The sequence below is a fragment of the Rhincodon typus genome, unplaced genomic scaffold (genome assembly GCF_021869965.1).
Source record: "Rhincodon typus isolate 14 unplaced genomic scaffold, sRhiTyp1.1 hic_rhity00000853, whole genome shotgun sequence".
Classification (NCBI taxonomy): Eukaryota; Metazoa; Chordata; class Chondrichthyes; order Orectolobiformes; family Rhincodontidae; genus Rhincodon; species Rhincodon typus.
In genome coordinates this window covers 1-21,355 of record NW_025966491.1, presented here as the reverse complement: position 1 = coordinate 21,355, position 21,355 = coordinate 1, and the positions used below count along the sequence as shown (strand labels likewise).

The following is a 21,355-nucleotide window of genomic DNA, read 5'->3' as shown; positions in this document are numbered from 1 at the left end:
AGAATTGAACACAGTATCCCAAAAGTGGCCTAACCAATGTCCTATACAGCCACAACATGACCTCCCAAATCCTACACTCAATGCGCAGACCAATAAAGGCAAGGGTACCAAATGTCTTGTTCAGTATCTTGTTTAACTGCAACTCCACTTTCAAGGAACCACAAACCTGCACTCCAAAGTCTTCTTGTTCAGCAACTCTCCCCACGACCTTACCATAAAGTGTTAACTGACCTGATTTGCCTTTTCAAAATGCAGCACTTCACATTTATTTAGATTAAACTCCTTGGCCCTTTGGCCCATCTGATAAAGATCCCATTGTACTCTAAGGTAAGCTTCTTCGCTGTCCACTACACCTCCAATTTTGGTGTCATCTGCAAACTTTCTAACCATACCTCCTATGTTCACATCCAAATAATTTATATAAATGACGAAAAGCAGTGGACCCTGCACCAATCCTTGTGACACATCTGTCAAAAAAGTTTCCAAGGGCTACTTTGGAGCATAGTGATTAATGTGATATTGGCAAATGTGACAATCATTTTGTGCACAAGAAGTTTCTACAAACATTAATGATCCAATGCAAACAGGCGGTGTGCAACCTCCCTCAATCTCTGCCTCAATTAGGCTGGAGTGGGAGACACAATGGTCAGCTTGGAGATTTTAGCACTGCAGTCATACCCTGTATTTTAATGGCAAATAGTGAATAGATTCATATCAGATAAGGTCAGAAATCCACGACACCAGGTTATAGAACATAGAACAGTACAGCACAGTACAGGCCCTTCAGCCCATGATGTTGTGCCCAACTTTTACCCTAAACCTAAGATCTATCTATCCTCCACCCCTACCTTATACTATCATCGATATGCCTATCTAATAGCTGCTTAAATGCCCCTAATGAGGCCAACTCCACTACCCTCTCCGGCATTGCATTCCATGCCCCTACCACTCTCTGAGTAAAGAACCTACCTCTGACGTCTCCCCTATATCTACCTCCACTCACTTTAAAACTATGCCCCCTCATAATAGCTACCTCCATCCTAGGAAAAAGTCTCTGGCTGCCACTCTATCTATACCTCTGATCATTTTGTACACTAATTTATAGTCTGTTATAATTGTTATAATCCAACAGGTTTATTTGAAAACACAAGCTTTCAGAGTCTTACTCCTTCTTCAGGTGTTAGTGAGAGAGGAAGTATCAGACACAGAATTTATAAGTAAAAGATCAAAGGGTCACACCACTGATGAGGATGTACTAAACAAACCAAAGATGCAGCTAAATCTTTAATCAGAAGATTTTAATTGATTAATATGTATATGTAAATCCCTGAGTTCCTTTCAAGTCACTGTCCTGAGAGAACTGAATGTTTTATCAGTGTAGAGAAGAGGTGGCCTTTTAGGTCAGACAATGCATGTTAGGTGTGAGGCCTTGTTTAGAATCTGTTTGTGTTTTGGTTTGGAGTCAGACTGATCTTATTTCTAAATTAGGAATTTATAAAACACCACATTGACTGACTGTCTATAAATTGTGTGCTTCTTGAATAAGTGTCTCGTATGCATTCCTAGCTATCCTACTCACGTGCGCTGCCAACTTCAGGGATCTGTGAATAATTACTCACAAGATCCCTCTGTTCCTCTAAGCTACCCAATGTCCTGACATTCATTCACTTCACACTTATCAGGGTTAAATGTCATCCAATTACATGCTGGGACTTGTGAGAGCATGTAACATGGCAAAGTCCAGGTAGTGGCTGTGAGGTGAGGCAAATTCCAGGTTTCTGAAGAAGGGTCGCAACCTGAAACGTCAACTTTCCTGCTGCTCTGATGCTGTCTGGCCTGCTGTGTTCCTCCAGCTCCACACTGTGTTATCTCTGACTCCAGCATCTGCAGTTTTTACTATCTCCAGGTTTCTTCTATCATTTAAGTGAAAACGCATTTCCTAATTGCCGTGGTAAATCGTTTGCTCCACATTGTTACCTCATCTTTGGTTCCTTAGCAAAGGAAATCATTTGTAAGTATCGATCCCATCAAATCCATGTGACTACACCCACATTAAATCACCTAATATTTATATAATCATGGATAGAACTGTCTTCAAAAGGATTTGTCAATGTCTTCAATAGACAGTAGAGAATATTCAGAACAATTAGACCAACATTGTCACCAGAGATTGGTCACAGATACACACTTCCATGGAAATCCTCTTGGCTGGTGACACTGATGATCACTTCCCAGGTTACCTGGGGGCATGCAAGTAAGATGAAAGTCTCTCAGAATGATGAATTTACCAGTACATTCCAATTCAAGTAAGCGCATTTCTAATCCAAGTATAATACTGACCCAAGCTGTGAACTCCAATGGGCCATCCCATGTCCAATTCTCACCTATTATGTAGAGTTCATGATCTAAGCATAACACCTAAAGGAGCATATGCATTCCTTATGTGTAAAAAAACCCATTACAAAATGCTTGAAGCAATTACAGCATTCACAGTAAAGTATCATTGCCATAAAAGTCATGCATATGGCTCTTCTTTACCACAGAGAAAAATATGCAAGCTGTTTTAATACTCAATTTTGTGTTCTAATTCTAGTAGATATGAACCTGTGATTGGTGTACTGCCAAATCTATCTCCCATATGCTGACGACAAACTAGTAGACGCTGTTACTCACGGTAATTTAAGTTTGCTACCCCTAGTTTGAATGGCTGTAACACAGAAGCCACTTACAGTTGCCAATTCCCTGGATTCTGAGGTAAAATATTACTACTATAAATATCACTTCTGATGCAATGTCATTGATTGAAATATTAACACTCCCTCTTTACAAGTTCTATAAGACCAGCTGACCAGCTGAACATTTTCTGTTCTTAGGCTGAATTGTACGAAGCAACAGAATTCCCTCCACTCCCTCTCCCCTCCCCCAACTCTGGGCAGTAAAGTTGGTGGGGGTACAACCTGTCTAGGGAAGCCTGTGCTGCCCCACAGTCCTTTAAAGAATAATTGGCCGTGAAAGGTTAAAAGCTTGGTTTTCACACCTGAGAAACAAGAAGCTCTGCCTCAGGGCCCGCTGCTGTCCTCTATCTGGGACAGAAGTGTGTGACGTTAGATCAGAATTTATGTAAATGTTTGGGGACCTCTGTGGATGCTAAGCTGCCAGGCCCTGGAGAGGAGTGGGAAAGGGGGAGATGGAAGATGAGCAGGTGGCAGCAAGATAAAGCCCTTAAATGAGAATTAATTGCCCACTTAAGGGCCTCAAGTTGCACATTTGCAGATGGGCCACCCAATGCCATTCCCAGCACGTTGGGGCAGGGTTGGATTAGTAGCCAGAGGGCAAGCCACCTGCTGGATTGAACAAGTATCCTCCATCAGCAGAGTGTGTGTAAAATCCAGCCCTCCATTTTCAGGTCAGGCCCCCACAGTAGTTTGCTTTCCTTTCAGTGTAGAAGTGCTTCTGCCACTTTGTGTCATTGACAGTCAGTTGGATTCCTTTGATAGCAGTTCAGTGGGTAAACAATATGACCCTTGTCATATCAGCATCATATTTGCCATGATAACACTCCTGGGAAGCACCTTGGTTGTGTTAATTTGACTAAGGTGCTGGATAAATACAAATTGTTGTTGAAGAGTGATACAAGCCAAAAGACCAATGGGTTCTGTTCAATGTCTGTGTTCTGTTGTGCTACTGTGTCATGCAGATTTGGTGACTGATGCATCAGAAATACTGGGACTCTACAATATTGGCCGGATGGTAGCTAGGTTGCCCTTTGGCAAGTCCAATCATTTTTCTGATTATTATCCGGGGTCTGGACAACATACATATTGATAGATGGGGAGAGAAAAAGGATGTGCTCAATATAGCACCCTTCCCATTTGAACAGGCTGCCAGTGCAAAGAGTCCCCATTTGGCAGAGGTCCTGTAACGCTGCAAATTGAACTTTGCCTAAAAATGGTGAAGGTATTTTCAAGAAAAGATGAGAGCTGAGAGGGACTAAAACAAAACTAGGAGGCCCCCAGTCTGGTTGATTAATTAATATTCAATGGGTCAGTACTGAAAGTCCTGCTTTGACCTAATCTTACCTCAGTGTGATCATGTTGGTATGAAGTGAGGCCAGGTTTAGGCTCAGCTTGTCCCCTTGCTTGGCTGAATTCAGTGCCTAGAATTGCATGTTGAAGAGTTATCGATGCAGTGCAAGATGCTCTTTGGACTGCCTGAAACATGCTGGCCTCCCAGTGAAAAGACCTGTCCAGTATCAAGTGTTACAGGGCTAGACCTTGGAATGTTCCCAGTATGAGCTGAGCGATGCACTAAGGCATGGGGCAGCTGCCAGAAGCCTTATTTATCACCGGGAAGCTGGAACCTGTGGAAAACCTTTCGAGCTGTACGCAGCACAGAATGTTTGTCATAAAACAGAAATGTAAATAATGAATTTAACTTCTAATTAAGTATAATAATAATAAGTATATATTTTGAAAAACAATGCAAAAAAACTATTGTTGCATCTGGAACCATTCTACGAAACAAGCTATCTCCTCAATGAAAGTCGGGTGGGGTGGTGTAGGGAATGAATTTCAATCTGGAGATAACTAGCCCTCAGGAAACTGAATGCATTTCCAAACATTTCTAATTGTGCTGCGTTGAGTTGTTAAGCCTCAGTGACATTGATTAAACAAATTTGTCCTGATGAAGGGTGTAAACCCGAAACGTCACCTTTCCTGCTCCTCTGATGCTGCCTGACCTGCTGTGCTCCTCCAGCTCCATACTGTATTGACTCTGACTCCGCATCTGCCGATCTTGCTATCTTTAATTGTTCTGTTTACTTACCTGAGTTGATGTGGAGGTGCCAGTGTTGGACTGGGGTTGACAAGGTCAGAAATCACACGACACCAGGTTGTCTTTCCTCCATTTTCACTTCCAACAATAAATGCCAGGAACTTGTGTTTTTTTTGTCACTAAGATTGAGACCATCTTATCAGCTCTACCCGTTGCCCTTCATTGAGTCCACCAGGCCAAACATTATTTAATTTCACCTCCTGCGCTAGCCCTGAACGCACATCTTTCTCTAGTTTCTCTCCTGTCTTCTCCTCAATGCCTTGTCCAAGCTCATCTTGTCCACTATATCTATTTCTGCGCCCATCATCATATTTCCCATTAAACTGTGGATCACCCAATTTCCCTCTTAATCCGTATGTTAGACAACATTATTAACAGTTTCCTCCATTCGGGCACTACTCCTCACACCTTTAAAATCTATCCTTAACAACCCTCTCCTCAAAAGAAGCCCAACCCTTAAAACTATTACCCTGGCAAACCAAACTTTCCTGAAATTCCAAGTTTGAATTCTTCCTGTTAGGTTTCAGTCTCCGCCACAGTACTGAAACAGTTCTAATTAAAGTTGCAAATTACATTTCATATGTCTATGACAAAGGTAAACCATTCTTCTTGGTCCAATGACTACATCACCCTCCTAAAACAGCTCTCCACTGATATTTAGTTAGGTGGAATTACTTCACTTGGTTACATTCTTATCAATCTTATTGAAGCCAACAGATAATTGGAAATGACTTATTTTACTGCTACTGCGCCATTCCCTCTTTTCCCCCAGTGCCCTTGGCTCACTTCTATTTCTCATTACATGCTGTCTGTTTGTAACATCATCTGAAAGCACGTTATTAGCTTTCACGTGTAAGTGATGACACTCAGCTCTATGCTGCCACCACCTCTTCCAGCTCTTCTCCTGTTGCTAAATTATCAGACTGCTTATCTAATACTTCAGTACGGGATACGCAGAATTCTCTCCAGTTTAAATACTGGGAAGACTGAAATCATTATTTTTGATCCCCATTCCCAATTCCCCACTCATTCCCTCTCCTTCACCACAATCTCAGGCTAAATCAATCTGTTCACACTTTTGGTGTCAAACTTGACCCCAAGATCAACTTTCAATTACATATTCACATCAATACTGAGACTGCCTATTTCTCTTTCTGCAACATTGTTTGACACTGTCCTGTCTCAGTTTACTGATGCTGAAACTTTCATTCATACTTTTCTTAACTCTAGATTTGACTATTCTAATGCAGTCCTGGTTGGTCTCTCATCTTCTAGCCTTTGTCAACTTCAGGTCAACTAATACACTGCTATCCATGTCTTAACTTAAACCAAGTCCCAACAGCCTATTACCAAGAGGTGATAACCAACTTACACTGGCTCCTGGTCAAGCAATCGCTTGATGTTACAATTATTATCTTTCCATTGCCTCACTCTGTCCTATCTCTGTAATTCTCTCAAGCTCTACACTCTCAAGATATCTTTGATCATTAAATTCTGACTCGTTGAGAATCTCCAATTTTAATTGCTGCATTATTTGATTGTCTGATCTAATATTCTCTTAAGTGGCTCGGTGCCATATTTTATTTTATAATGGTCTTGTGAAGTGCGTGGGGAGGTTTTATGATAGTAATTATGTGACAGAAGCATAAGTTGTTGTTAATAAGTGCACTCAGTCTTTCTATGTCTTCACTTTATCAGTTTAGAGCATACTTGCTGTTTAACTTAGACTTTGGTAACATCCTGTTCTTTGTTTATGAAAGATGTGAAATGCTGAAATGGTACTCCTCCTACCACGGTCTTTCCTTCAAATGTGGGTTTCCACCTTGGCCCCTAGGGAGCTAGGGCTTTTTTCATTGGAGCGAAGAAGGATGAGAGGTGAATTGATAGAGGTTTACAAGATGATGAGAGGCATAGATAGAGTAGATAGTCAGATACTTTTTCCCAGGGCGGAAATGACTATTACAAGGGGGCATAATTTTAAGGTGATTGGAGGAAGGTATAGGGGAGATGTCAGAGGTAAGTTCTTCACACAGAGAGTGGTGGTTGTGTGGAATGCACTGCCGGCAGTGGTAGTGGAGTCAGATACTTTAGAGACTTTTAAACGACTCTTGGACAAGCACATGGAGGATAGTAAAATGTAGGGTATGCAGTGTAGATTGATCTTAGTAGGATAATAGGTCGGCATGACATCGTGGGCCAAAGGGCCTGTACTGTGCTGTACTGTTCTATGTTCTATGTCCTAATCAACCCCACCACTCTCCATACCATCCATTTATCAGACTACCTAGGTAATCCATGGACTGAAGCAGTTCTGTTGTATCCCACTTTGGATTGCTGCTACATTGTTCTCTTATGCATATTAAATGCTCAATTCATAGCGGTGGGTTTTGTCCTCATTAAAATAAAGGATATCAATACTAGAAAAAGTGAACTTTTCTCTAATTTTCTAAGCCAATGTCCCACATGACATACTCTCAGCTTTACCATGATTTGTCCATAAGTGAAGTAAACTATCTTACACTGTACATCTGAAACAGTTGACCTAACAAGAGCATTCAATCTATACATCCAGTCCTATCCAGACATGCATAGTCTGCATTCATTACCAACTTACTTTTCCAATGGCAAAATTCAGGATAAAAAACACTTTAATCAATTTAGGGGGAAAAAAGTTGGAAATTCTTTTCCAACTCCAAGGCCAATCAATCAAGCTGCATGTGATTAATATTACTTAATATTACTCACCATGTGCAAGAACCAAATAGTGGGTATAGTATTCTAAATGTGGCCACACCAAGGATTTGCATAAGGTAGAGAATAATATTGTTAGTATTGTATTTAGTCAGCCTAACTATGTGCTAACAGTTTGCTCACTGTGACACTGAGCAAGTCTTCTTTAGTTTTTCATGAACCCCTGGGTCTCTCTGTCACCACACAGATTGTAGAGGGTTACAATTCATAGCTTGACCTGCTCTTAGCAAGATGGTCACAATGCATTCAGTATTGTGAAAGACATTCATCATACCGGGACACAACGATCTAAATTAGCCCGTAATCTTCTTTTTGTTTTCATTTAAAGTCTTGTAATTTAGACCAGGATCATGTTAAGCATCTCTATTTCTCCAAGTCTTCCTCCTCTAATTCTGACCTTGTTCATACCCTAATTTTCTTTACAGCTGTGATGTCAGCTCTTTAGGCTCTAAGCTCTGTCTCCTTATCTTTCCTCTCTTTAAGATGCTCCTTAAAGCTGCTTCTTTCATCCTTGTTAATATCTCCTTACATGGCTTGGTGTTAAATTTTCTTTGATGACATCCCTGTTAAGAACATTGGGTGATTTCCATGTTAAAGGTACAAAAAATGACCTAAAGCTATTCAGTGTGGAGCTGGAGGAACACAGCAGGCCAGGCAGCATCAGAGGAGCAGGAAAGTTGACGTTTCGGGTCAGGACCCTTCTTCAGAACTTCCTCAGTCCTGAGGAAGGGTCACCAGACCCAAAGCGTTAACTCTGATTTTATTCTTCACAGATGCTGCTGGACCTGCTGAGCTTTTCCAGCAACTTCTGTTTTTGTGAGACAAATGGCATAGTCCAGGATAGTTTTTCAGCCAACAACATTGACACTGTGAAATTGAAGGTTGTTAATAGCTTCAGGTATCTAACCTCCATGATCACCAGCAAACTGTCACTTGATGCTGAACTCAACACCTTTTTTTTAAATCACTCGTGGGACCTGGGTGTCGCTGACTTGGCCAGCATTTCTTGCCCATCCCTAGTTGCCCTTGAGAAGGTGGTGGTGAGTTGCTTTTTGAACTGCTGCAGTCCATGTGATGTAGGTAGACCCACAATGCTCTTGGGGAGGGGATTCAGGATTTTGACCCATCGATAGTGAATGAACAATGATATATTTCCAAGTCAGGATGGTTAGTGGCTTGGAGGGGAACTCGTAGGTGGTGGTGTTCCCATGTATCTGCTGCCTTTTGTCCTTTTCGATGTAAGTGGTTCTGGGCTTGGAAAGTACTGTCAAAGAATCTTTGGTGACTTTCTGCCGTGCTTCTTGTAGATAGTACAAGAACATGCAAGTAGAAAAATGTGAAGTAATCTGATATTGACCTAAAAAGAGATCAAAATACTCGAAACAATAAAGCTTTGGAGAGACTTGAGGGTCCAGCTACACAGATTATTAACACACAAAAACAAACATTGCTGGAGAAACTCAGCAGGTCTGGCAGCATCTGTGGAGAGAGAAACAGAGTTAATGAATCCAGTCGAGTGATCCTTCTTCAGAACAGTTTACAGCCTTGCTGAGTTTCTCCAGCAATTTCTGTTTCTGCATGTTTCATATCTCCAGCATCCTCAGTTCTTTGTTTTATCCACAAATCATTAAAGTATCATGGGCAGGTATGAAAAAGGCTAAAGGAATGCTGGCCTTTAAACCTAGACGCTTTGAATATGGGGTGCTTGGAGTCATTCTTCAACCATACAAATAGTGTGGCACAGCATCAGTTTGGACACTATGCCTTAGCAAGGATCTGGTATAATTACAACATTTAAAAGGCATCTGGATGGGTATGAATAGGAAGGGCTCAGATGGGCAAAATGTTGGCAAAAGGGACCAGATTAATTTAGGATATCTGCTCGGTCTGGATGAGTTGGACTGAAGGGTCTGTTTCCATGCTGTACATGCTATTCCATGTTCAAAGACTCTATTGGCCTTGGAAGGATTGCCATCTAGGTTTATTGGAATGTTGCTTGGTCTCCAACAGTTCAGCTACAGGGAGAAATTAAACAAACTAGAGTTGTATTTCTGAAGAACTATCATAGCGGATTCAAAACATGAACTCAATTTCTTTCTGCCCAGATGCTCCCGGACCTGCCGAGTTTCTCCAGCATTCTCTGTGTTTCTTATTAGTGTTGTATTTCCTGGATTGTTGAAGATTTATGGCTTCACTGAAGCTTCCAAGATGTTACAGGATTAGATAGGATAAAACAGAAAAAAACTATTCCTGCTGGTGGGAGTCTAGAAATTAGAAAGAGTTTGAGGAGTGAAGTTATGAAACTGGTCTCTGCATAAAGGATGGTCAAAGTTTGTGGAACTCTCTTACACAAATGATAATTGATGCTAGGTCAATAATTAATGTTAAATCTAAAAATGATAGGGATTTATTGACCAAAGGGATTAATGGAAATGGGGTAGACTAGTCTCATGACTATGATAACATTGAACAGCCGAATATCATCGAACAGCTAAGTGGCCCACAACTAATGCCCCTACTCTGCTTAGCTGGCATACAGTCTTGAATGCACAGTAACTCCTCCCTTTGGGAGAAGAGAAGTTCAATGGTGTAACACAAATTCAAATTGTTGTTGGCTTCTGTATGAAGATCAACCAATTAATTGAAATATCTTGGATCCTATCATAAGAATAACACTTTAAGATCTACACCAGAAGTAGGCCATTCGACCCATTGAGACTGCTCCACCATTTAATGTGATCACAGCTAATCTGATAATCCTCAACTCCATTCTTCTGCCTTTTTCTCATAACTCTCGAATCCCTTACTGATTAAAAATCTGTCTCAGGTTTGAATATACTCAATGAACCATCTTGTGCAATAAAGAATTCCAGAGAACCACCACCATCTGAGAAAAAACAAAAGTCATCATTTTGGTTTTAAATTGATGACATTTATGTCCTCTGAGATTATGTCCTCTGGTTCTAGACTCTCCCAGAAAGGACTTCTCCACATCAACCCTGTCAAGCCCCCTAAGAATCTTAGATGGTTTGAAAAGGTCTCTTCTCATTCTTCTAAGATTTAAAGAATACAAGCCCAACCTATTCAACTTCTCATGTCAAAATCCACCCATACCTGATTCTACCTAGAGAACCTTCTCTGCACTGCCTCCAATGCCAGTTTATCTTTCTTAGATAAGGGACCAAAACTGTTCATAGTATTCCAGCTGTGGTCTGACTAGTACCTTGTTTATTTCAATAGGACCTCCATTCTCTTTGAAATAAAAGCCAATAGTTCATTTGCCTTCCCTACTACCCAGGGAACTTAGATGTCAATTGGCAAACATGAGACTTATTTTGCAGCCTTGAAAAGCATTAAAAGGTGGAAATTATTCTCGTTGATCTATGGAATTGCAGTAAGATCAATAGTTTCAAACCTTCAAGACAGCCCTAGAAATTCGACACAGATCTATCCCACTTCTCTGTCTCTCCGTGCATCAATATCGCCCTGCAATAGCCTCCACAAGGCAGTCTTGCTTGAAGAGCCCGTTTACCTGTTTCTGTGCTGCTTTGACAGGGGAGGCAAAGCTGAGAGAAAAACAAATGTCAGGAATGTTCATACGAGAATCTGGATGGAGCAAGTTGCAGTTCCCAGAATTTCCCGACTGATTTTCTCTCCCATCACACGGCAACCCCCACCACCCCCCAAAAAAACAAACAAAAAGAAAATTGATAGTGTGCATTGTTACCGTGATGAAGTGGTTGAATGCTGCCTGTAGTTTGTTGTATGTGTTTTGGGGGTTGGGGGCTAGTGGTTTCTAAGTAAAAGGGGCTGTTCGTAATGCGATCGCTTGTTTGCGTAACAATCACTTTAAACCGGGGGCCGCGACAAAGTGTCTAGACACACACGTGATCGACCGCGCCAATGCGCAGCCAAAGCAAGAGCTTGTAAATTTCAAGCCTTGTGTCAGTTTCAGCCCGGAGTCCGGAGCACTCAGGAAATCCACAAGCAGAACTGCAAACGGAGACAACTTTTTCTTGGTTTTTTTAATTTTCTTTTTCCTCACCCCCTCCCTTATAAATCGCTGTATTTTTTAAAAAAAAAAATATTGTTGGAGAGAGGTATTAAGTTAGTGAAAGGCAGCTGGGAAAGAGAGACAGACAAACAGACGCACGTACAAGTCAAAGCAAAGAGAAAGAAAGAGAGGAGACTGGAACGGATTAGAGACACTGCATGTGTATCTATAACCGCTGAAAGGAAGAAGGGAAAACGAAGGAAGAGAGCTATCTCGACAATCATCAGAATCGCCGGATTAAGGGCTTGGATTAAACTGTGGCCCCAAAAAAGCCAAGGAAGGAACAAGAAGCGAACGCTTGGGTTACATTTTAATGGATGCATATTCTTGGCTACATTTTCCCTACTTTATGCCGGTGGGTTACAATGCATGATTGTATCTGTGACCCATCCCCCCGTATTTAATTGCAGTATTGTTAAAACCAATTTAACCGGATCTTTTATTTTTTAACCTGCCTAAAGATAAGGGGCTGGCGTATGCTACAGATTTGTGCGGCTGTTACTGTGTTGTTGCCATCAAGAACAGGCTGGATTCATGTTTTGCGGATATGTTTTTTCTGTACCTGGCTGGGTTTTAGCGAATTTCTCTCTGGCGGATCGTCGTCTCGTATGTTCAGGACGAAACGATCGGGTCTGGTGCGGCGACTTTGGCGAAGCCGTGCATTGGGAGAAGCAGACGGCCAGACGGATAAAGAGGGCGATGCAAGCCGAGGAGGGGGAAGAGGAGGGGGGGGAGGTGGAGGTGACGGAGGCAGTAGCAGCGGCGGCGGAGCCGGGGGATGCTGCGGGGCTAAAGCATCCAAAGCGAGCACCTCGGACCCCGAGTTAAAAGCCCTCACGCACTCGCTGCTGAGGAAGCTGAAAGAGAAACAGTTGGAATTATTACTGCAATCTGTGGAGAGTAAAGGGGGAGCTCGCACTGGATGCCTCCTTTTGCCCAAGATGATTGAGCCCAAACTAAGCAAACAAACTTACTCCTTGCCGGTACTGATCTGCAAAGTCTTCCGCTGGGCTGACCTGAGGAACTCTTCCGAACTGAAAAGACTTTATTGCTGTCAATCGTACGGAACGAATAACCCGGATTCCGTCTGTTGTAACCCGCACCACCTTAGCAGACTCTGTGAACTCGGTAAGGTCTCTCTCAATGATCTGAATGCTTCTTTTTGAACGGACAATAACTGAAAGTACTTTTTTTTTGGAAAACCCGAGTTTTGTGACTTCTGGCTGTTGCAGTCTACCTGGGCCACCTCGGCGCCTCCATTTCTAATAAAAGTCCCACTAGGATTTACAATAAAGTGGACATTTTTAAACATCCAGAGATCCTGCCTGAAATTCTTCTGCAAATTTAACCGGCCCTCGCTTTATTCACATCCTGAAAGGTGTCCCTTTTTTTTCATATAAGAACTCCGTGAATCTTACATTTTAAAAAAAAACTCACCATAGTAGATTTCATCTAGAAGTTTCATCATGCTATTTCATGAATAAATTGCTTTTTGAGAGCAAAACTGTGGTTATGTCGCAACATTCTCTGCTAAAATTCGAATTTGATCCTGGATTAACATTAACTCTAAACGATCCGGTTTACAACTGAATTTTATTCCATACTTATTCAGGGTCAGAGTTACTAATAAAGAACATGCGCTGATTTGAAACTGCCTATCAATCCAAACATTACTGAACTGTATTCTCCCTACTCAACTGTGTAATTATGCCGTCAATTCAAGTGTTGCCTAATAATAATTACTTCTCTATATTTGCATAGATTTTCATTCAAGATTATGATCTGAATTGAAACTTGAGTTAGATCGAGAACGGGGGTGGGGGGGCGAGAAAATACAGATTTAAAAAAAAATTTCATTCCATCGAAATGTTTCTGGGAATTGTCTGAACATCAAAAGTTTGTTGTTTAAATTCACATTCCTGTTAAAAGGGAGCAGGAGTAAACACCCGATAAAGCCTGTCAGATGTATCAATCAAGTAGCTAAAAGTTCTTTTGGGGAAAGAAGAAAAAAGTTTGTCTAGAAGGCTTGTCGCCGCGGTAAATGGGTGATTTTCCAGTTAGATGGCGCGGTCAGATCCTCAGCCAGACTGATTCAGTGTAATTTCCAGAGCAGAAGTGGTTTACGTGAGCCAAGGAGGGGCGATTAGACACACAAGTTGCATATCAGTGAGACTGGCGCCAGGCTGACTCTTTTGTTTATGTGACTGTTAACTATCAAGGCAATCGCCGCCTTTGCTGCGCTGCCTCCAGCCCCCAGAGCTAAGACAAATAGTTTGCGAAAGAATGCCGGCTCTCCTGCCAGCGTTATCATCAGTTTCTATCTCTTTTCTCATGGCTTTGACTTTTTTTCTCTCTTTTTATGTTTTCAGAGTCACCCCCGCCTCCCTATTCTAGATTTCCAATGGACTCATTTAAGCAGCCTGGTAAGTAAAGTGGTGTTTTCGTGTTATTTTTCGAATTGTAATCCAGTTGTTTTTCCATGTAAATTGAAAACAATTTCCTTAAAACTTTCCACCCTGCCTCCTCATCTGCTTAAAACATTTTACTACTTGTGTAGAGGGGAAAAGTTGTGTTTTTTTTGTGAGCTCTAAAATATTTGATTTTTACATTTTGAAAGGTATTTCCAATGAGTCAAACCTTGAAGACAGGAAAGTTGATAGCAGCTTCCATCAGGAAAGGAGCATGATTCATAACTGATGTGGGGCATAGCTAGAAAGTTGATCCTCTAGGGGAAATTTCGGCTGGTTTTTCAGTTTTTGATGAATGTTAGAATTTTCACATGGTACAATTAGAGTAATAAATACACCTCCATATGTAACTCATGACAAGACATAACATGTTTAGTTTCCACACAAATTGCTATGAAATTGTTGTGTATTTAAATATATGGAAATTTTGATTATTTAGATTATTAGGAATTCTTGAGCCAGTGAAAAAGTTGTCACCAAATTCTTGGGGTTTTCCGCATAGCTGCCCGCTTGCCACATTGCAGGGCCTTTTCCATATGATAGTGTTTTTTAGGAGCTTAAAACACTGATGATTAGCCATCTATTTGATGCAGAGGATCCTGTGACTGATCAACTTGGTGTTAACCTCTCTCACCCATTTCTCTCACTTTCCAATAGAAATCAGTGGGAAAGTGATACAGTGAAGGAAAGAAAGCACTTTTTGTAAGTTCAGAGCACTCTACAACCAATGATTGTGTGTAATTACTGTTACAATATGTCAACCTATTTGCACACAGCAAGCTCCATGCTGATCATATGTTAATGACCAGATCATCATGATGTTGGTTGAATAGTAAGTAGTTGGAATTGTGCCTAGTTGCCCCCCATCTAGCTCATAACCACTGAGGTCAATTGCACGGTCTCACTATAATATCAACTTGCATAAACTAACTCAATACATATGGGGGAATCAAGATTGAAAACCACTTCTGCGTGACTCGGTACCACACACAGGGCAGCACACTTTAATTTTTGTCTTGTAACAAATACCTTGCAGTTCAAAAATAATTGTGCTTACCAGAGGCTTGGATTCTCCCCCTGGAGAGTGGTGGTCTAGCTAATGTGAGTTCCAGCTTAGAATCACCTGTGACTACAATGGTATCATTGGATGTGAGTTAATCTTCAGCAGCATAAATATAAAAATGCTGAAACTCAGACATTACAGACTGTAGTGTGTGTAGATGAGTGTAGTGAACTATTGGAAGTACAATTCTGATGTTTCCATCTCAAAGAGACCATTCTTCTTTATGATCTCCAAGAGTTGGACAATATCCCTTGGGTGTGACCTGTTAGTGCCACTCTAAGCTATTCTTTAGGATGCATGAAAATAGAATACCTCTTCAGGAAAGGCTGTGTGACTCACACTTCATATCTGCCTGGCTATTTGTGTGTACGTGGAATTGACCACGTCTTCAACCATACCCAGCTCCCAACTGTTACCATGACATGAAAAGGATAATGTCTACTCTGTAGACTTTCATGTTGAAAGGAACATTGCATTGTCAGTACAATTCCTTTACACAAGTTTCTTCCTTTAGAGGTTGGACTTGACGTACTGCAGTGACATTTTTACACAAGTCCTGTTGTCATATAGCACTGAGTAGAGTATGGCAATGTCTGCTAACTGTTTGCAATCTGCAAATTAGGTGACCGTCTAAAGTAAACCTTCTGGTTGTAGACACTAGTCTTCAATAAAAGAGGCAGGAAAGTTGGCTTTGTGTAAGGTGAGCTGAGAAGAGTATCTGTGGAATTGTGTTACTAAATGTTTTAGACAGAGAAATTTATTTTAAGTTGGCAGTATAGTACTTTCACGTTTGAGACAGACATTATGGGTTTAAGTTTGACTATAGAGACTTTAGCACAAAGATCCAGATAGACACTTCGGTGCAGTGCTGAGGGAGTACTGCACTATTGGGTGTACCATCTTTACTTGAGACAGTTAACCATAGGGCTATGTCAAAGAGTAAGGGAGTTCTCAATGCCACGGCCAATATCTAATCCTTGACTGTCGCCACTGAAATAGATTATCTGGTCATGATCTCATTAATTTTTGTGGGATCATGCTGTGGACATGACATGTTTCCTATGTGACAACAGTGTTTGTACTTATAAGGATTTTTTGGAAAATGATCTGAGATTTCCTGAGGTAGAATGTGCTGTATCAATGTAAGAATTTATATAGTACCATTGATGCATGATTCCTTTTCCAATAAAGTCCAGTGTGCGGCCACAGATCCATACCCCCTTCTTTTTCTTTACGTACTTCTTCTAAAGGTTCTGGATGGGTTGATGTGTAATTCCATGAGATATGACTGCTTGCTTGTACTGCTGGAGACAAACCTAATTTCCCTGTCCAATTTTCTTCAGCTCTTGAGCTGACTTGCAACAAAGTTCTTACTGACCTGAGGAATTTCACACCTATGCGCAGAAATTCATACCAGCTACAAATTGCCACTGACCTTCATGTTCAAGTTCCTTGCATGTGCTCCTGTCACATGAGGCTCTGTAAATTGTAATGTTTGTTCATATATTTTTATTTTCTTATGTGAGATGAGGACCTAGCAGTCCATTGAGGGATTATGCATAGATTGTGTGGCATTCGTACTGGGAATTTACCCTCGGATGTGAAGAAGTAATGGTTCAAAATTGATTTCTGTGTGAAAATGCTATTGGATTATCAACAATAAACTTTTGATTTAAGGAGCAGGGAAGAAATTTAACAGTCCTTTAAATTAATTTTGATTCTATTAGTGGTTCAGTATGGTTTAAAGTATTGTCATCATCCCTCAAGCTCAGATACAAAGCACCTGCATGGCTAGATAATATACCTTTTTCATTTGTGAACCTAGGAAGTGTTAGTAAGCTGTTTGACTGTTGGGGCACTATAGCTAAGCTGAAACAAGGCTCACATCCAACGCCTGTGTGCACCATTTCCAGCAGGGAGATGCAGCAGGAGTTTTGGTTGACTCTGTTTATCGCTCCCTAATCAAGTTGGAGAAACCAAGTCTTTAGTTTTACCATTGCCATCCCAGTTGAAAGGCATTAAAGGCTATGGATTTTCGGAGAGTAGCAAAGTTAATACTGCTGAGACATGGTTCATTTGAATAGGCTGAAGGGGCCGATCGGTCTACTTCTTACCATTCATAAAGATACCCCATTAGCTTCTCCAATAGAACTGGTATTTTAAGGATTCTAACTTCGGCTTGTAGATGTTTTGTGAGTGGAAAGAAGACTGGTAGGAGCATTCTTGTGGATTACTACAGCTGTGGGACCAAGATGTGCATGAAGCAAAGGAACATTATAAAACCAAGCATGTGTTTCCTGATATAAGCAAGTGTTGTTTGCATTCACTCCCCGAGCCTGGTCTTGTGGAGTGTATCTACTTGCAACCAATCAGATTTCTGCCCCGACGGAAAAGGAATCACTGGAAAATTTGGCAAGTGATTAAAAACTATAAATATATTAACAAATGAAATGGTGTTTTGGTCAGCTGTCACAGAATCCAACCTAGGGCATTGTATGGGGTGGGGATTGGGGTTTGGGGCTTCAGGCGGCAGCTTGTACAAAGCTGAGGTTTAGCTAAACAATTTGGGCCCCCAAGTAAATTAGACGTACAGCAACTTCTGCACCTGATGTGTCCCATTAGTTGAGTGCAACAACTTCCTGTGAGGTGTTGACATAAAGGTTAACATTATGTATGTAAACAGAAAGCCACAATCTGAAGCTGCACTGATGGAAGGGAAAGCCCAGTCACTTTCGAGGAAGTAATACCGAGTTTAGCATTTGGAAGCTGCAGAAAGGCTTTCCTTCTGGTTTGGAGTGAAAACAAACAGAAGTGTAAATCCCACTTCTGTCTACCTGCTTGTCAATGTTAGCAACGTGTTTTTATTTTTAAAAAATCAAATTTCAATGCTTGGGCCATAAATAAGAATGTAATTAATCAAACAATCGGCATTGGCAACATGAGTTTTGTTTTTTGTTACAGTCCTCTGCCAGCCAGTCTGACCAGTCAGTGTGGCTGAGCTCCAACCCCAAGGAAGCCTGTGTTGTTGTACAACACTTGGGCACTTAGAACTTAATTTGCTCACGGCATGAAATAATATTTATTTTTGAAGGATTCTAAACAATGGGAAGGTAAAATATGGATGTGAGGAACTAAGTCACACAAAGCAGAAAAATCCACTGTCATCTTCCCAATTATCAGACATGGTGTTGAAGGTGCTCCTACTGATGTACATCAGGGAGGGATCGTCTTTGTCACTCTCTGGTAATTCTTGCATGCATGCAGTTTATTAAGTGAGAACACGATCAGACATTGTCTACAATTCTAACACCTCCCACACCAAAGAAAATAGATCAGCCAATCTCAAACATTTGGGCTCATATAATAGGTGGACATTCCAGAGGGCTTCTGGTACCTGAGGAACTGCGTCCCAGCTTGAACACGTGCCTTTAGGGTGGGATGAAAACAAAATCCAATATTGTACAATGCTAAAATGGAATAGTAGCAGATACCCTTGTGGGCTTATAAATGTATGAAAATGTCAGACTCGAAACAGCTAGCTGTTCTGCTGAACCCATCTCATACAGTCATGTTACAGTATAGCATTTTGACCTCCACCCTTCAGCAACCATGTTAGCTCCTGGGAAAGACAGAGAGACAAAACAGATTTTTAAAAAATCCTAGGGCCAATGTGGTAAAGAAAATAAATTCTCCTCTGATGAGCATTAATAGTTTGGCCTAGGCTGCCTTAGGAGCAGAGCTTGCCTGAATGGCTCAGGTAATAATGTTACTTTACACAAGCCATTCTTTGAAATTTGCCTTGTTTACAGGTTAGAAAGGCCCCGTGTTGGTTATGAGATATCCCTGGCTGTAAAATATCAGAGGCTGACTTTGAAAAATTTCTTGTGATATGAGCTCAGTGGAATTTGGAGCTAGGGCAGCCGGAGACTGATGTGGGTTAAAGGTAGTTTTTGTGCAGATCTGTTGACAGGCATTTTAGTTGAAGTCTGAACAGGTTCACCACAGCATTTTAATGCCCTGTTCTGAAGCAAGAGACTTTAAAGAAAGAGAGACACATTGTAATTGTACCTAGTCTTTATCAGGGGTTGGGCTTCTCAAAGCCTCTAGGTTTTAGTATTTGAGGTATTTCAGCGTGGCTGGCTGGGAAATGGAGATAGCTTGGAGAAGAGCCAAAGAAAATGGATCCACATTGCTCCGTCACTGTTCAGCTCTTAATGTGGAACTGTGGCATGAAAACAAGGCTGAAGCTTTTTAGGAGATGGCTTTCATCAGCTTAGTCAAAAATGGCTGTTAGAACAGGAAAATGAAGGTTAACCCTCTGAGAGCTGGATGGATTTTTGTGTTAAGTTCACCGCATGTTTATTCAAACAGCTATTCAATAATTGGCACTGTAACCCAGACTGTGTGAGCTTTTGGTTGTGTTTCCCTCTCCGCAATCACCCTAATAAACTATGCAACTGTAACTCAGTGACTGTGTGTCTGCTGCATATACCCTGTGTGACTTTCTGATTGCTTATCTGCTGAGTTTCTGAATCAGACAATGAGTCAGAAGGATGCAGCAATCAAATGGCAGTTAGACTCCTCCAGGAATTATTATGGGTTTTTGGCCCTGCTGAAGGTAGGAACAAAGGAAGTTGGGATCTGAAAATATTTATCTGTAAATCCTTAGGTGAACAAGTTTCCCAAGTCCATTCCTAGTCATAGAATTAACGGGTTGTACAGCATGGAAACAGACCCTTCGGTCCAACGAGTCCACACTGACCATGGTCCCAAACTAAACTAGTCCCACCTGCCTGTGCTTGGCCCATTTCCCTCCAACCCGTTCTTTCATGATCTTATTCTTTATATGAGAATCTGTGTCAGTGACTGTCAATAAGCTTTTTAGCAATGGAGAGAAAGTAATTAAATGTGATGCTTGGGCTTACTGATTCAAATGACACTAGAAAAATATGTCCTGAAATATTTCAACATTTGCTTTTCCTTTTTTATTTCTAATAGCAGACTCACCAGACTCTGTGCCTCCCTCAACTGAAACTGGGGGATCTAATTATATGGCCCCTGGGGGGCTTTCAGGTAAGAGACACTGTATTGTATTCTCAGCTAGTTAATGACTCTTAAGTGTTGAAATGGAACTGTCACAGCTTTTTAAAAAATGTAATTTTGTAAACAGTTGTAGGTGGAATTTAATCCGTAAGGTGCAGATCATGTCGGTGGAAATGTGCAGCCACTTCCAATTGAATGGGAGGATTTAATGATAATATTAAAGGGCAGGAGGGCAGTCATGTGGGTCATGAGTGATCGCAGGCCAGGGGTGGTCAGAAAGTGGCTGAACTCTCAACTGGGTAACTGTAGTGATTTGCTAGATTTCAGTGGTAGTCTGGAAGCCCTCGTCATCTCTCTTGTGCAAGTCACAATTTTTCATCCTCATCGTTCCCCCATAACTCTACATCATTTCCTGGGATCCATCACTCCCTGCCTCTGTCCTCCAGTCACATCACTATATGGGACCCTACCCTGGCCACCATGTCTTGTCTGTGCCGCTCCTGACAAGTCCAGCTATATGAACGTTTCCCTGCTCCCCTCCTCTCCTCCCCTCTTCCTCAGTGTTCAGCAAAGATAACTGCTCCTGTATGATTCCCATAAATCCCTTTGCTTGTTGCACTTCCTTTTAACCAAATGAAAACGAAGTGGCACAAGTTTCCTGTATGTTCACTGATTAATCTTGAAGGCCTAACTTGATTTGGAAGAATTGTGATTTAATGATTGCAATTGTTATTCATGACATACAAATGCAGGGAAATGAAGTTCTGACCACTGGCTGCTGTGTGTCATGAGCTTTGTTGCTGAAAAGCCTTAATCCCTTAAACATAACCTCAGCCTCCCAACAGTGGGTTGTTACCCGACCCGCCATGGTTCCCATTCTCAATGGCCTCATTAAATTCCACCTTTATTGTTTAGGAGGAATAAGACGGTTTGAGATCACAGAGTGAATGTCTTCATTGTCTGTGTTCTGGCGGAGCTGATTGCCTGTACAGTTTTCATTCTGTTGATATCAACGTAATGAAACTCAGGCTGGTTCCTATTACTGGGTGGCCAAGCTGCTCTGCCAAATAACTGTCCAGACAGCACCAACCTGCACTACACACATTGAGAAGAAAGGACATTGCTTCATGGATCAATATCAGA

The 21,355-nt window shown here is 41.3% G+C and overlaps 1 protein-coding gene and 1 long non-coding RNA gene across 2 annotated transcripts; one reads left to right on the top strand and one right to left on the bottom strand.

Annotated features, from left to right (window-relative positions):
* Window positions 1–1,274: 1,274 nt before the first annotated feature.
* Window positions 1,275–11,447, bottom strand: LOC125481094. The gene is made up of 3 exons (XR_007261203.1): window positions 11,312–11,447; window positions 11,000–11,150; window positions 1,275–1,991 (listed from the first exon to the last, which is right to left on the bottom strand). It is a non-coding gene; the product is annotated as an uncharacterized LOC125481094 (long non-coding RNA).
* Window positions 11,448–11,462: 15 nt separating this feature from the next.
* On the top strand, window positions 11,463–20,242 carry LOC109934966 (mothers against decapentaplegic homolog 7; the record flags this gene model as incomplete). Its single annotated transcript, XM_048592231.1, has 3 exons — window positions 11,463–12,766; window positions 14,008–14,061; window positions 20,168–20,242. Coding segments are annotated over exons 1-3 (781 nt in total), but the record flags the coding sequence as incomplete, so codon positions are not given.
* Window positions 20,243–21,355: the final 1,113 nt, after the last annotated feature.